We start from the raw sequence: 15,462 nt of genomic DNA on the forward strand, positions 1-15,462 counted from the left end.
ATGGCCGTCAGATGCATGCGTATCCAACAAAAGCTGAGCTGTGCGTCTGTCATTCAAAAAACACTGCGTGATCGCCTCGAGCAGTCTTCTGTGTGTATGTAGAGTGCTGTGAACATTTTCTTCAGAGAACCTTACTGTGAATGCACACCCATGTCATGTCATTTCGAAATTGAAACAATATGTTCTGCATTTACACCTCACAATTCATACAGCATTACCTGCATTACACATCCATTTTTTCTTTGTTAACATTTATGAGAGCTACAAATACTATTTAGAGAAACAACAATGAATAATTTGGTGTTCTCACCTTATGCATTTTTGGACGCTGAACTTACTATAGAAGTAAAATTCTCGCTGAATGGAGTTTTCAGTCTTGTGTTATTGCATTAGTCTTTGATGCAACAGTATTAAATACTGACACTATGCATGTCTTTTGGCTGAAATAAGGTCTCTTGCAGACATGATATACACGAAATCACTTTTAGAAAAAAAGATAAGTTTTAGAAGTGCAGGCCTGTGTCTCAGAGTCCTCATACCCATCCAGATAGAGAGAACAGCAGCAGCACAGAGACAGTTATTTAGTTTTCAGAATTAACTGAGAACTCTCTCACAAATTCATGCTCCAGGGGCTATCCATCTTGCAAGGTAGATGACGAAGGCTGTTTATTGTTTGAAAACTTACAAACTGTGATATTCGTAAGCTTATAATACATTCAGTGTGGGAAAAGTTGATACATTTTTTGAGGAAGCTGATACACTTTATTGAAGTACAATTTCGCCGATTTCCAGCATTAATTACTTAAATTATGCATAATAGTGATTGTTTCATGCACTCAAGGTCATTTACCTCATATGACATCACTACAGTTCAGTGCTTTTGATGACATCATGTGTTTGTCAACATGTATCTCAGTTCCATTAGATGAAAGATTAGTCTTTAATGTCTAGTGCTGAAGTCTCAACGAAATATCTGGAGCAGACTGGTCCTGGTGGGGAAAAAACCAAGCTGAAGCTGACTTTTTACTGGAAAGTGTACTTAAACTCGTTTCTTGACCGAGATCAGAGCACCAATTCCCAAAGGAGAAGACAGACCAGAACTAAGTCAAAAAACTAAATGTGTTTACAAAAGCAGAAGCTGGAAGTGCAGGAGGAGGAGGAGGAGGAGGAGGATGTGGTGGTGGTGGTGGTGGTGGTGGTGGTGGAGAAGGAGAAAATGAGTATGATATGGAAGATGCGGTAGTGGTGATAGTGTTGGTAATGGTGAAGATGATGAGGGAGATGAAAAAAAATTATGGCACTTGTGCCAAGATAAGTCTGAAGTGACTATGTGGTTTCCAAGCTTCAGCTTGCCATGACTTTCGATTCAGTGAAATATAAAACTGCGTCAATGTGCGTGTGTAGACACCAGTAGTTACTGACTCAGATGGATTATATACCTATAAATACGAGACGACTACTAACACGACTAGTTACTGATGCAGTTGCTACTGGTGATATTTTCACTGCACCTGCTTCTATTGTTCTCTGTATGTGCCTCGTTGAATTAGAAAAAAAATGTAAATCTAATTCATGTTATTACTAACGATCTTACATCTTTCACTTACTGATTACTTGCTGTAACTAAGAAACTCTTTTCCTTATTCAGCGTTGCAAGCATTCACATTTAAAAAAAATATCTGATTATGATGGAATTTGGAGTGATGGTCATCTTCAATCTGAAGGAGTGCTAAAGACCAAAAACTCACTAGAGTCTATGTAATGTCAACATGCGAAATTACAGAAAGTAAGACAACGAGAGGCACAAGTCTGAAAGAATCATGTACTGAAGTAACAAAAGAAGTATTGGCTCGCCCATCACTGAGAAAGGCTGGTAATAAATATGGAGTAAATTTCATGATGAAAATTTCATGTCGAAAAATGAAAACTTTCTGCTGGTAATAATGTTTATGTTGTTGTTGTTGTGGTCTTCAGTCCTGAGACTGATTTGATGCAACTCTCCATGCTACTCTATCCTGTGCAAGCTTCTTCATCTCCCAGCACCTACTGTAACTTATATCCCTTTGAATCTGCTTAGTGTATTCATCTCTTGGTCTCTCTCTACGATTTTTACCTTCCACGCTGCCCTCCAATACTAAATTGGTGAACCCTTGACGCCTCAGAACATGTCCTACCAACCGATCCCTTCTTCTAGTCAAGTTGTGCCACAAACTTCTCTTCTCCCCAATCCTATTTAATACCTCCTCATTAGTTATGTGATCTACCCATTTAATCTTCAGCATTCTTCTGTAGCACCACATTTCGAAAGCTTCTATTCTCTTCTTGTCCAAACTATTTATCGTCCATGTTTCACTTCCATACATGGCCACACTACATACAAATACTTTCAGAAATGACTTCCTGACAGTTAAATCTATATTCGATGTTAACAAATTTCTCTTCTTCAGAAACGCTTTCCTTGTCATTGCCAGTCTACATTTTATATCCTCTCTACTTCGACCATCATCAGTTATTTTGCTCCCCAAATAGCTAAACTCCTTTACTACTTTAAGTGTCTCGTTTCCTAATTTAATTCCCTCAGCATCACCCAACTTAATTCGACTACATTCCATTATCGTCGTTTTGCTTCTGTTGATGTTCATCTTATATCCTCCTTTCAAAACACTATCCAATCCGTTCAACTGCTCTTCCAAGTCCTTTGCTGTCTCTGACAGAATTATAATGTCATCGGCAAACCTAAAAGTTTTTATTACTTCTCCATGGATTTTAGTACCTACGCCGAATTTTTCTATTGTTTCCTTCACTGCTTGCTCAATATAAAGATTGAATAACATCGGGGATAGGCTACAACCCCGTCTCACTCCCTTCCCAACCACAGCTTCCCCTTCATATCCCTCGACTCTTATAACAGCTGCCTGGTTTCTGTACAAATTCTAAATAGCCTCTCGCTCCCTGTATTTTACCCCTGCCACCTTCAGAATTTGAAAGAGTGTATTCCAGTCAATATTGTCAAATGCTTTCGCTGAGTCTACAAATGCTAGAAACGTAGGTTTGCCTTACCTTAATCTAACTTCTAAGGTAAGTCGTAGGGTCAGTATTGCCTCACGTGTTCCAATAATTTTACGGAATCCAAACTGATCATCCCCGAGGTCGGCTTCTACTAGTTTTTCCATTCGTCTGTAAAGAGTTCGCGTAAGTTTTTTGCAGCTGTGGCTTATTAAACTGATTGTTCGGTAATTTTCACATCTGTCAACACCTGCTTTCTTTGGGATTGTAATTATTATATTCTTCTTGAAGTCTGAGGGTATTTTGCCTGTCTCAAACATCTTGCTCACCAGATGGTAGAGTTTCATCAGGACTGGCTCTCCCAAGGCCGTCAGTAGTTCTAATGGAATGTTGTCTACTCCTGGGACCTTGTTTCGACTCAGGTCTGGCAGTGCTCTGTCAAACTCTTCACGCAGTATCGTATCTCCCATTTCATCTTCATCTACATCCTCTTCCATTTCCATAATATTGTCCTCAAGTACATCGCCCTTGTATAGACCCTCTATATATTCCTGCCACCTCTCTGCTTTCCCTTCTTTGCTTAGAACTGGGTTTCCATCTGAGCTCTTGATATTCATACAAGTGGTTCTGTTTTCTCCAAAGGTCTCTTTAATTTTCCTGTAGGCAGTATCTATCTTACCCCTAGTGAGATAAGCCTGTACAACCTTACATTTGTCCTCCAGCCATTCCTGCTTAGCCATTTTGCACTTCCCCTCAATCTCATTTTTGAGACGTTTGTATTCCTTTTTGCCTGATTCATTTACTGCATTTTTGTATTTTCTCCTTTCATCAATTAAATTCAATATTTCTTCTGTTACCCAAGGAGTTCTACTAGCCCTAATAATCAGCTATAATGTTTATAGTCGCACATCATTCTACAGTTTAATTAGCTAAGAAAGCATTAATTATCAGAAAATAATTGACTTAATAATTTAATGTGAATTACTTTTCAGATATATTGGAATCACTCACAGCAAGTACAGCAAATCAATACATGAAAGAACGTTACATACAATAATTATGAAATCTCTTGCCATCACTTACCAGGGATATTATTTTCAGTTTCTGACCCTCATCTTGTTGTGCCTAATGCATATATACATAAAAATAACTCCCAGGTTTCGCCAGAGGAGAAAACTAGCATTCAGATGAGGGACTTGAAGTGTAATGTTGCAGAACTTGAGTAAGAAGATGATAGTGAAAGCACAGTATGAGCCAGGTGCTTCTGGCACTGAAGTAGGTTGAGCAGCATGCAATGCAAAGAGCAACATGCATCAATACAAAATTAAGAGCAGCAGTGTTAATCTATCTGAAGTACTGCAAGATATGTCTAGCACCCACATTATCAGCTATCAGCGAGCATCAACTAGACTTTCTCAACAACAGCACTGTATGTGCATGATATTTCACAGAAGAGTGAACATCCAGACGTAGCTAATTTCGAAAACAGTTGTACATACTACCGTCTGTGCCTAGTAGAAAACTGTGTATGTAAAAATGACAGTTCCTATTCATTAGGTATCGCACAGTAAAAATGAGCCGTGCGGCGTGGTCGATACGTCGCGCTCAGTGAGTTGTACACTGCCTTCGCTCATGAGAGGATCTTTGGTTGGTGGACTCTGGGCGGGAGAGACAGGTTGCGGTGCGGGGACAGGAAGTTGAAGCTGAGTAGTCGGTGTGAGTAGACGTGTGAGAGACATCGTACTTGTTTCTTTGGAAGGCGTGGCCAGTACTTCCGGTGTAGGCGTTTTCTTAATAGTGCTGAGAGCCAGCATTGCGGATGGAGCGTTGTGGCTGTTGTCACGGCATGCTAGCTTATTGTGGTGCTCTTCTGGGTTGCATGAGGCCTGTGTCTTCCTTGGTTTCCATGCTCGAGAACAGAACTCCGATGTCACCGCCAGTTACTTCACGGTGAGCACAGTATGTGAGAATTCTCGAAAAACAAGTCTATGCCGTCGGCAGGTTGTGTTGGAGCAGCTTGCTGCCTGCCTCCCTGTGTTGTTTGAAGCTGGTAGTCATATGACCACACAGATTTTGTCTTTGTTAAACCAGCTGCCAACTATCTCCCATACAGCAACTGCTTTACCAGTTAGTTCCTGTTAAGAAAACTGTTAGCACCCTGTTTTAAAATTTAATGACTGAGGCTTGTGTTTTGATTTTAAGCCCTACGAGCTAGGTTCTGCTGTAAGCGTAATTTTGTCTTAGAATTATGTTGGATTAAGAAGAAAGGTCTGCTCTGCGTTGTTGCCGCCACCCTGTTTGTACTTAGCATAACATGTGTTTTCAGTGCCACAGCCACCTCACAGAAAGGGCAGTAGTAGATTGTGTTCAGTGCTCCGGAGGTTTTAACATCTGCTAGTTTCTGATTGAGCAGTCCCAGCAGCTGTTTTCTAAAGATAACTGATGTGAGTTTCAGAGTGAATTAAAGAACTTCTGTTGGCCAACTCCTTCTACTCCATCGATGAATATCTTCACAAGGATTATACCTTATAACTTTGTATGCATTAGAGTTGTACAATATCCAATATCCATGTATCTAAGTATTTTAAAAAAAAGCAACTTTGACTCTTTGCACATCGCAGAGACTCCTCTCCAAGGTATCCATGAAAAACGATACATGTAATGCAATGTAATGTAATGAAGTGCCTAAAAATTATCTAGACTATCTGGTTAGCCCAAAAGCGTTCATATAGCGATGGTGGCTTATGTAGGTTATTTCCTGAAGACTATTTTCAGTTTTTTAAAGTGGTTTTAATATTTTCTGTCTTTAATGCTTTAATAATTTTTGAATTTTGCTGTCCCAGCATTTGTATTTGCGTCCAGTGTGACATCATTTGGGTGGGTCAAAGGATTGTGGTTGTGTTCTTGCAGCTTGTTGGAATTATTTTCTGTGGCCTGCTCTTACAGCTACTAAGGTAGTTTTAATACTTTCTGTGTTTAATGTTTTAAGAAATTCTGAACTTTGCCGTGTCTGCATTTTTATTTGCCCTCAATGTGGTGTCCCAGAGGCTGGCCAAATGTTTATTGTCGTGTCGTTGCGGAGCTTTGCCAAGTGTACTGCAGTTACATCACTAGTTTGCTTGTCTCGTTGGGGCCAGGAACTGGTGCCAGAGGTCTGAGTTCTTGTGCTACCTGCTGCCTTGAGCCACGATCCATCGTTGGCCTGACCAACTGTAATTTGTTCGTATTTGATATACTTCGTTCTTGCTACAGGAAACCTTGAAAAATTTTTAAAGATTGAAGCGAGGCTCGAGTAAAATTGTACTCCTTAATGTTTGTTGGTTCTTAAGAAGAGACATTTATACTTGGTGCGAGTAACATGTTAGTAAATAATTTTGATGTTCAATAAATTGGTTGTAAGGACTGCTAAATAAGTTTCCTAGCCCTTGCTCTAGGCCCTGAGTCTTAGTGCCCTTTATGTTAGTATACGTCCTTGTTGACTGCATCGCCTTGTTTAGCCAGTTGGTCTGTCTGTTCGTTGCTACGGATCCCATTGTGACCTTTGACCCAGCTTAATGTCATTTCTCTTGATGTATATCCTGACTGACAATTTCAAAATGGTACCTATAGCTTCGTTACAGTCTAGCCTATTTTCCTTTTATTGAACATCATTTTTTGTTGTATTTTGAAGTTTGCGTCAACATTCATATTCCTTGCAACTTTTTTATATTTGATATTTGTTTCAGGTGCCCTTCGCAACGTGGAAGCTCTACCGTGGTCAGAGTGGGGACTTTAAAAAAGTTGGTGATGTAGGAATTACGCGTATGAGGTCAAAGCGAAAACGTAGCGCCGTTTTAACAGTAGATTTAGACAAGAATGTCGACTTCCTGGCCGGTACACTTTCGTCTAACGTGCAAACTTATCGCCTGCAGGCCACATTTCTCCAACTGCAGGACTTGGGATGTGTGATTTCTGATGATCCGTCCAAGACTGCTTGGGATAATGGCTGTGCAGAGAACGTTAGACGTCTTAGAATGGGATCACGGAAAAGGGGGAATGGGGGGGGGGGGGCATGGGGGGAACGATAGTACTGTAGCGTGACCTAAGGACGTCCGGGAGAAAATCACAGACCTGTAGAAGAAAATATATTTCCAGAGGGCAGCCTGTTCGCCAAATTTCTGAATCCATTTGTTAGCGTGATTAAATGCTTAAATTATGTTGCCACAGATATCGTTAATAAGTTGGTGAAATTTTTGTGGTTCTCTGTGAACCTGGAGAAACAAGTCATCATTCTTAGAGTTGCTTTGGATTTGGCTTTTCAGATCATTTACTCATAGTGTGAGAATTCTTTAACTGAAAGAGTGAGTAGAGTCCCGCATCTGAGTGAGTTAGGCTCCGTGATCCTTAAATACAGTCTCTCTGTGCAGGTCAGGACCGAGCTAATTAACCAGTATTGGTTTCGTGTACTGCAGGTTGATAAATGCCATACTAATTATATGTGGAAAGCGTGTACTGCCAACCTTGCGTTCGATGGGCAACTTCTAGAGGCGGTGGTAGTGTATTGTGCTGGGCATCAACAAAGAGGATCGCTCTCACGTGTTGTTTCCAGAAAAACCTACCACATTTCAAGGCTTAGAACGTCTGTATTCTGACATCATCTGGATTTCTCAAGCAGATGCCTGAGGAGTAGGGCGCCTTTCGGGTGACAGGACTATTGTTGCTAATGAGGTCAGTCGTCGTAAGGGACGATGTTTTCACTGTGGAGAGTCGGGGCATTTTGTCCGCCCGTGTCACCAAAACTTAAATCGCCGCGGAACAGCTGACGCCAGAGATCTGACAAACACCAAGGCGACTCCTTTATGTCTCACACCTCTAATCACCTGAGTGCGGATCGTTTGTATCCCTTCCTTATGCTTCCACAAGTATTAATCACGAGAATGGAATGGAATGTCGTGTGACGAGGGCCTCCCGTCGGGTAGTCCGTTCGCCTGGTGCAAGTCTTTCGATTTGACGCCACTTCGGCGACTTGCGCGTCGATGGGGATGAAATAATGATGATTAGGGCAACACAGCACCCAGTCCCTGAGCGGAGAAAATTTCCGACCCAGCCGGGAATCGAACCCTGGCCCTTTGGATTGACAATCTGTCGCGCTGACCACTCAGCTACCGGGGGCGGACAATCACGAGAAAGTGTGCAGGCTTGTAGAATCTGTAAGTTCGGTGTCCTTGTTATTAATGGTACCTCAAAAATTATATCATTTGTAGTGTACTAAGTTACCATCCGTGGTTATCGGGTGTCGTACTGTTAGCAGACAGTAGCTGGCCGTTCTTGGCTCGTTGCGTGTTTATTTTGGGGTTGGCGATTTTTCGTGGCTTATTCAAGACTTGGTCATCAAACGCCTGAGTGCTGATTTACTGTTGGGCTGAGATTTTGTTAGTAACACCGGACCTGTCTTGGATTATGATCAAGGATGCTTTTAATTTAAGTTCGCGCCCTCTGTCAGTTTTGCTTCTGTCGCCGTGCTCAATAAGGCATGGGTTCATTCGGCGGGGTTGGGTACGGGGAGTTTGACCTTGACCACCTTTCAGTGTAGGAGGCCAGTTGACAGATCAAGTTCCTGTTACGCACTTTCGCTACCATCTGGAAACTCCAAAAATGAAACCGTTGCGTCAGGAAACAGAGATTTTGGCCGTGGTGGTCAACTGACCATGTATTTCACCTTATGCTTCACCTATTTTTCTTGTTAAAAACCCATGACTGATTATCGTCCTTTAAATAGCAAGGTGGTTCTTGAATTTTGCCCTTGCCCGATCTGCACCATTGTTTCACATGATTTGGCGGGACTAGATTCTTTACCGTCCTGGATCTCAATCAAACCTTTTGTCATATTCGTCTGGCGGGAGAATCAAAACAGGTCACGGCATTTGTTACGGACTGGAACTCGTATGAACTTCACCGCCTCCCTTTCGAGCTGTCCACTGGAGCAGCGGCTCTGTCCCGCTTGCTGGATTTGATTTAGGTGATATCAAGTTCCAGTTTGTTTAAAATTACTTTGATGACGTCGTCCTTTACTACAAGGTGTACAACTTTGCTTCCGCCGTTTGCCGATAGGTGGCGTAAACGGTAAGCAGCGATCGAAAGAAACAGATCGCAGACGTCAGCTTAGAGCTCGGTCTACGTAACCTCATTCAAACATTAGTCGATTTGTGTCTGCATCATAAAGTTGTTCTTGATTGAAAATGTCAGTTTACGAGCTTAATTCTTGTCATTTGCGGGAGGAGTTACTCTTTTGTTTCGGTATGAAGAAAACAGCGGCTGAGTCTCATCGAATGCTCTCAAGTACGTGTCGTAAGGACGCTATTAGTGAAAGAACGTGTCGTGAGTGGTTTCAACACTTCAAGCACGGTGATTTTAACGTCGTAGACCGGCATAGTGGTGGAAGAGAGAATGTTTTCGAAGATGCAGAATTGGGGACATTTCTAAGGGAATACTCGCGTCAAACTCAAGAAGAATTGGCACACACAGCAAGCCATTTCAAAACGTCTCAAGGCCATGGGCGTGATTCAGAAACAAGGAACTTGGGTCCCGTGTGAGCTGAAACCAAGAGACGCTGAACGGCGTTTGTGTGTCTGTGAACAGTTGCTTCAGAGGCAAAAACGGAAGGGATTACTGCATCGCATTGTGACCAGGGACGAAGAATGGGTTCATTACGATAACTCTAAATGCAAAAATTCGTGGGGATAGGCCGGCCATGCTTCCATGTCGACGGCCAAGCAGAATATTCACGGCTCCAAGACCATGCTCTGCAGTTGGAGGAACCAGCTCGGCGTCGTGTACTGCGAGGTGTTGAAACCCAGTGAAACAATTACAGGTGCTCGTTATCGAACGCAATTAATGCGGTTGAGCAGAGCATTAAAAGACAAACGGCCACAATACAGCGAGAGGCACGATAAAGTGATTTTGCAGCACGACAACGTTCGGCCCCACGTTGCAAAAGAGGTCAAAACGTACTTGGAAACGTTAAAATGGGAAGTCCTACCCCACCCGCTGCATTCTCCAGATATTCCTCCCTCTGGCTGTCATCTGTTTAGATTAATGGCACTTGGCCTGGCTGACCAACTCTTCCGATCTCAGGAAGAAGTCTCAAATTGGATCGATTCGTGGATCGCTTCAAAAGATGAACGATTTTTTCGACTCGAGATTCGTACACTGCCCGAAAGATGGGAGAAAGTAGTGGCCAGCGATGAAAAATATTTTGAATGATACATGTGTAAACAATTTGTTTCATTGAACTCTCAAATATTGAGGAAAAATGTCGGAAGCAAAGTTGTACACCTTTTACATGACCTTCCTCACACCTGAATCACTTCCGTCAGGTATTGGGCAAGGTTTGGGGAGGCGGAGCTAACTCTGAAATCTTCGAAAGTTTAATTGGGTGCCATCAAAGATCTTTCTGCGCCATTTAGCGGGGTTCGTATAGATCATTTGCGACCTAGGGCTATCCATAATTTTCACCATCCTAGAACTAAATTTGGGATAGCCAAGTTTTTAGGTATGTAAATTTCTTCCATAAGTTCATAACCGAATTTGCGGAATTGGCAGCCCCCTTGAATTTATTACGTGGAAAACGATAGGAAATCAGATGGACCGAAAGCTACCAAGATGTTTTTGACGCACTGAAGGGAACGCTTAGTAGCACCTCGGTGTTTGCTGTCTCAAATTTTGATCTGCTTTTCATTTTACAAAATGTTACGTCAAATTCTGGAATAGCAGCCGTATTGCTGCCAAAATTTGAAGTGGTGCGTCAATCAACGCGTGTGCGTAACGCGCTGGTACAACAACAGAGGCCAAATATTCGACCTACAAGCTCGAGGCTCTCGGTCTCCTAGTTTGAGCACCGTCAGCTTATCTTAGAAACAATTACGAGATCTCGTGCGCTCTAGTGCGCCCCCTGTAAAAGGAAGATTTTTGAGAGGTGGGCGGTGCGGAGTACTCATTTCGGCGTTCTAATCTGCTGTAAAGTATATAAGGGGCACCGAAAATGTGGTCGCGGACTTGCTAAGCTGTATGTTTGATGCTGGAGATGAGGAAAATTCAACTCCATGCATGTCCGATCAGGAAACTACTATCTCTGCTATCCTAACTGAGATGCCTGAGTTATTGGTGACCTTGTTCACCAAGCCGACTTGGAGCCCTCCCAGATCAAACAACGTCTTCACTCGGGACAGGAAGTGGCCAGGCACCAGCTTTAGGAGGTCATTTTGTGGTTCAAGACCAAGGGCAATAGTCAGTGAAAGATCTATTTCCCCTTAATATTATTCTTGCAGTTTTTAGATATTACCACCAGTCTTTGTTGGATGGGCATTTTAGGCTTTTATGAAACTATACACAACATCAAAAAGCATGTGATTTGGCCCTCGCTCTGCACAGACGTAAGGAGGATGATTGGGCAGTGCCATGAATGCCTGTTGGTTAACCATAGTTCACGTCGTAAGAGCGGACTGTTGGATTCCACCAGCAGCTCTTCATTGATTATGTAGGGTCTCTTCCGTGAACTCGGACGAGTTACTAATTTACACACAACAACAAAAAAGTTTTGCATCACCCCGGTTCACAGAACTCCTGAAGATAGACATGGCCTGTGGACATTGTATCATAGACACAGTCCCTTTGACTGTTCAGAGATGCCACTAAACTCGCCAAAAGACGTAAACAACCATGCATGAGCAGCGCCTATTAGACAGAGGGGGTCCGACAGCCGATCAGTTCCAGTCATTCCACGAGGAAGGAGGTACACAGCTCGTGCGGTCGGTAGTTCAACCATGCCTAGATGGTCAATACCACGGTTCGATCGCATCCGCATTGTTACCTTGGGCCTGGAGGGGCTCTCAACAAGGGAAGTGTCCAGGCGTCTCGGAGTGAGCCAAAGCGATGCTGTTCAGACATGGAGGAGATACATAGAGATAAGAACTGTCGATGACATGCCTCGCTCAGCCCGCCCACTATTGCAGTGGATGACCGTTAACTACGGATTATGTCTCGGAAGAACACTGGCAACAACACCATCATTTTTAATAATGCTTTTCGTGCAGCCGCAGAATGTCATGTTACGACTCAAACTGTGCACAATAGGCAGCATGATCCGCAACTTCACTCCCGACGACGAAGGCGAGGTCCATCTTTGCAACCACGACACCATGCAGGGGGCCCAACAACATGCCGAATGGACCGCTCAGCATTGGCATCCCATTCTCTTCACCGATGATTGTCGCATATCCCTTCAACCAGAAATGAAAAATATAAATCTAGTCCTCACACCCCAATTCATGCCACAGGCCTAAGATCTAAATTTCATAAAAAGAAAAACAAAGTCCCTGTGTACTAACATTGGATGACTAGTAGCAAGTAGACTGAAAAGGAAGTAATATAAAAAGAAATAGAAAAGAATCTTGGTAGCAAAGTAACTTAATGTTTTGATAAAGAATAAAAAAGAAATAGAATCCATTAGTTTCAAGATAAAATAATAGTAGATCGCAAAGTAGTAGACTGGTAGATCACGGAGTGGCCTCAAAAAATACTCTTTGTCAGTACACTTTGAGGACACTGCGAAATACAGAAGCTAAAGTTGTACATTGTTAATGTGCTTCTGGCGCTTGCCTTGTCGTGTCGTAACTGAACTTGTGCGTTCGTACGTAGTACTGGTAGGCGATACGAGATGGTTTGTTACATTTTGAAGATTTGCGATCTGCTAGAAATGATTAAGAACTGAAAGAGGTAAATCAACAACTTTGGAAATATCTTTGAAGTAATTCAAGCTAGGAAAATAACTGAATATATTGACTTAATTTGATTATCATCAACGAAAGACTGAACTTAGACCCAATGGGATAGACAATTAATAGTTGAAATGATAGGAAGTGATGAACAGAGAGGAATATACATAAACTGCGTTAAAGTAAATAGCGTAATCTGGATCTTGCTGTAAACTGTTTGGCTGAATTTACGTAATTAATTCCACCTATCTGAAAGAAAGGTTCCTTCTTTAAAACAATGATAGGATGTGCACAGACTAAAATAAACCAACATAAAGTGCATTTACAGTGTTTGACATTTCTTTAAACCCAATTAATATTACGTGCTCATGAAACATTTATCTGCGCGGCAACATAGATCATCAACAGAGCGCAGCATTCATAGATATTCTTTGGCGCTCTAGAAAGTTACCGTACTAATTCAGACTATTTAGCTCACACGAGTTGTAAACTTTCGTAGATAAACTCTGGATGTATGTAGACTGTGAGCATGATTAGGACAATAATCTCAGTTTATATTCATTTAGGTGTAGCTAGGGAGCAAGCCGGTACAAATAACACGCACTCGGCGTAAATACAGTGCAGCGAGACATTTCTTTTTTGTGACTTTCCTCACAAACATTCTACCGCGAGCTAGCAGGAGCCTGAGCATCATTCATTAACAATCAATCATTATAAAAGGGGAAGTTACAGTTTCTTTCAACGTTCGCATTGTTCGATAGAAAGGGGACGTTTATACTTGGATCTTGTATCACGTAAGTAAACAGATTCGATGTTTGCTATTGTGACAAATAAATAAAAACACCTACAGCCATCCTTACGATTTTATTTTATTTTGAAGCTACCAGTTGCAATGCTTTAGTGCGTCATCTTCAGGCTGTTTTTGATGCAATATTTATAGCATCTGAAGGTCAGGGTCTGGACATCAGTTTCGTAAAGAAATGCAATGCAGTTCCCAAAGACAGAACAATCAGCCTTTGGGAACTCATTTTAGAGTGCAGTTAAGTAGAAAGTATTTGTAGTAGACGACTATAATCGTCGGTAGCTGTGCACACAGCATAAAAGTCAGGCAATTGGAAAGATGCTGGTTCAAACTTCTAAGGAGCAAATTTTCAGTTTAACTACTCTCTACATTCCATATTCATTAATAAATAAAAATAGTGATTAAATTGGATGACAATTTTTAGTGAAAGTAAGATTTTGTTATGTTTAAATAATAAGTACGTGGAAATGCCAGTATTCACAATAAATTACAGTTTGGTGCTAATGCATAAGAATGTCAAATATAAAATCCGTTTTTTATTTCTGGTGACTGAGCGGTATTATTGATATCTACAACAAAAATCGTTCAAATGGCCCTGAGCACTATGGGACTTAACTTCTGAGGTCATCAGTCCCCTAGAACTTAGAACTACTAACTAACCTAAGGACATCACACACACCCATGCCCGAGGCAGGATTCGAATCTGCGACCGTAGCGGTCGCGCGGTTCCGGACTGTAGCACCTAGAACCGCTCGGCCACCCCGACCTGCGATGTCTATAACACTTATTTCATTTAACAATCAGGCGTTCCACATGTCATATCAAATTTCAATCTATGTTCATATGACCAGTAATTAGAAATAACAAGAAGTTGCTTCATTAAGAAAAATATGATCCAGTTTTTGTTAGCCAACATTTCTGTTTCTTAATAAGTATGGAATTTCAATGAAAATAAAGAAAACAATTCTAACGAGATTAGAACCACCATCATTATGATTATCATACTTCCACACGGAAAGCTCCCAGCTAACGACAGTTGTGTTAGTAAATTACTAAGCTTTTGTATTTAACAGCATTAGGAAATCTTCTCTTATTCAAAGAAAAACTTCCCCCCAGGGGTCCACAACTCTTTTGTGGATACGGGCGTGGCGAGCACGGGGCCCCGAGCTATTACAGCCTTCTTTCTCTCCAGGACTGCATTTCCTTCCCCTTCCCCTCCTTTCCCCTCCTTGCTCCTTTCCCCTCCCCCTCTCCTCCCCCTCTCTTGGTGTCCTTGCGTATGTTGGTCCCCGCTATCCTCCTGGTTCTGTTGGTTTTACAATTTGGCTTTGTTGCATAATCACCTCCTCCTTTTGGCATTCCCCGATCCCCTCTGGGGTTTGACCTCCATTCCTAAATTTCTCCTCTGTAGTGTGAGCCATTTGGGGAAGAGCACCTTACCTAGAGTCTCCGACGTGTGCCCTCCTAGTACATTCCACCTTTTTTTTTCACGTCATTGTCTGATGCTAGGGTGCATAGCCAGCACGGTAGCCAGTGTGTGTGGTGGGGCCGCTTTGTACCCTTTTGGTTGAGCCCCCTGAACACACAGGGATCACACTTCTGATACCTGAGCTGTGACCTCCTCATGCATGCTTTGGAGTGGTTGCTCGTCATCCTGGAGCATCGGAACTCCCGGCAATGGCTGCCGTGCCAGACGGTCCTTGCTGAGGCTGGGTGGCGCCCGTGAGGAGAGCCCCTGATTGGAGTGGGTGGTATCAGGGCGGACGCCATGCAAATGAAACGCATATGGGTCCAGAACTCTGGCCGTTCTTCTGCGGCCGTCTCTCTGCGTGGAACTGATTCTTCGAGTGCTGCTTCTCTTGCCCCTTCAGCCTTCCCTTCCAAGGCTACACTCTAGGAAGA

General features: G+C 42.4%; 1 protein-coding gene across 1 annotated transcript in view; it reads left to right on the forward strand.

Moving 5' to 3' along the window:
- The first annotated feature begins 1,117 nt into the window (after positions 1-1,117).
- The window catches only part of LOC126234857 (POU domain, class 3, transcription factor 3-like), a 77,212-nt gene continuing 62,867 nt past the window's right edge, over positions 1,118-15,462 (forward strand). Inside the window, exon 1 of the mRNA XM_049943599.1 lies at positions 1,118-1,220. Coding sequence (XP_049799556.1) covers positions 1,118-1,220 — 103 coding nt within the window. The remainder of the gene's footprint in view (positions 1,221-15,462) is intronic.

The sequence above is a fragment of the Schistocerca nitens genome, chromosome 2 (genome assembly GCF_023898315.1).
Source record: "Schistocerca nitens isolate TAMUIC-IGC-003100 chromosome 2, iqSchNite1.1, whole genome shotgun sequence".
Classification (NCBI taxonomy): Eukaryota; Metazoa; Arthropoda; class Insecta; order Orthoptera; family Acrididae; genus Schistocerca; species Schistocerca nitens.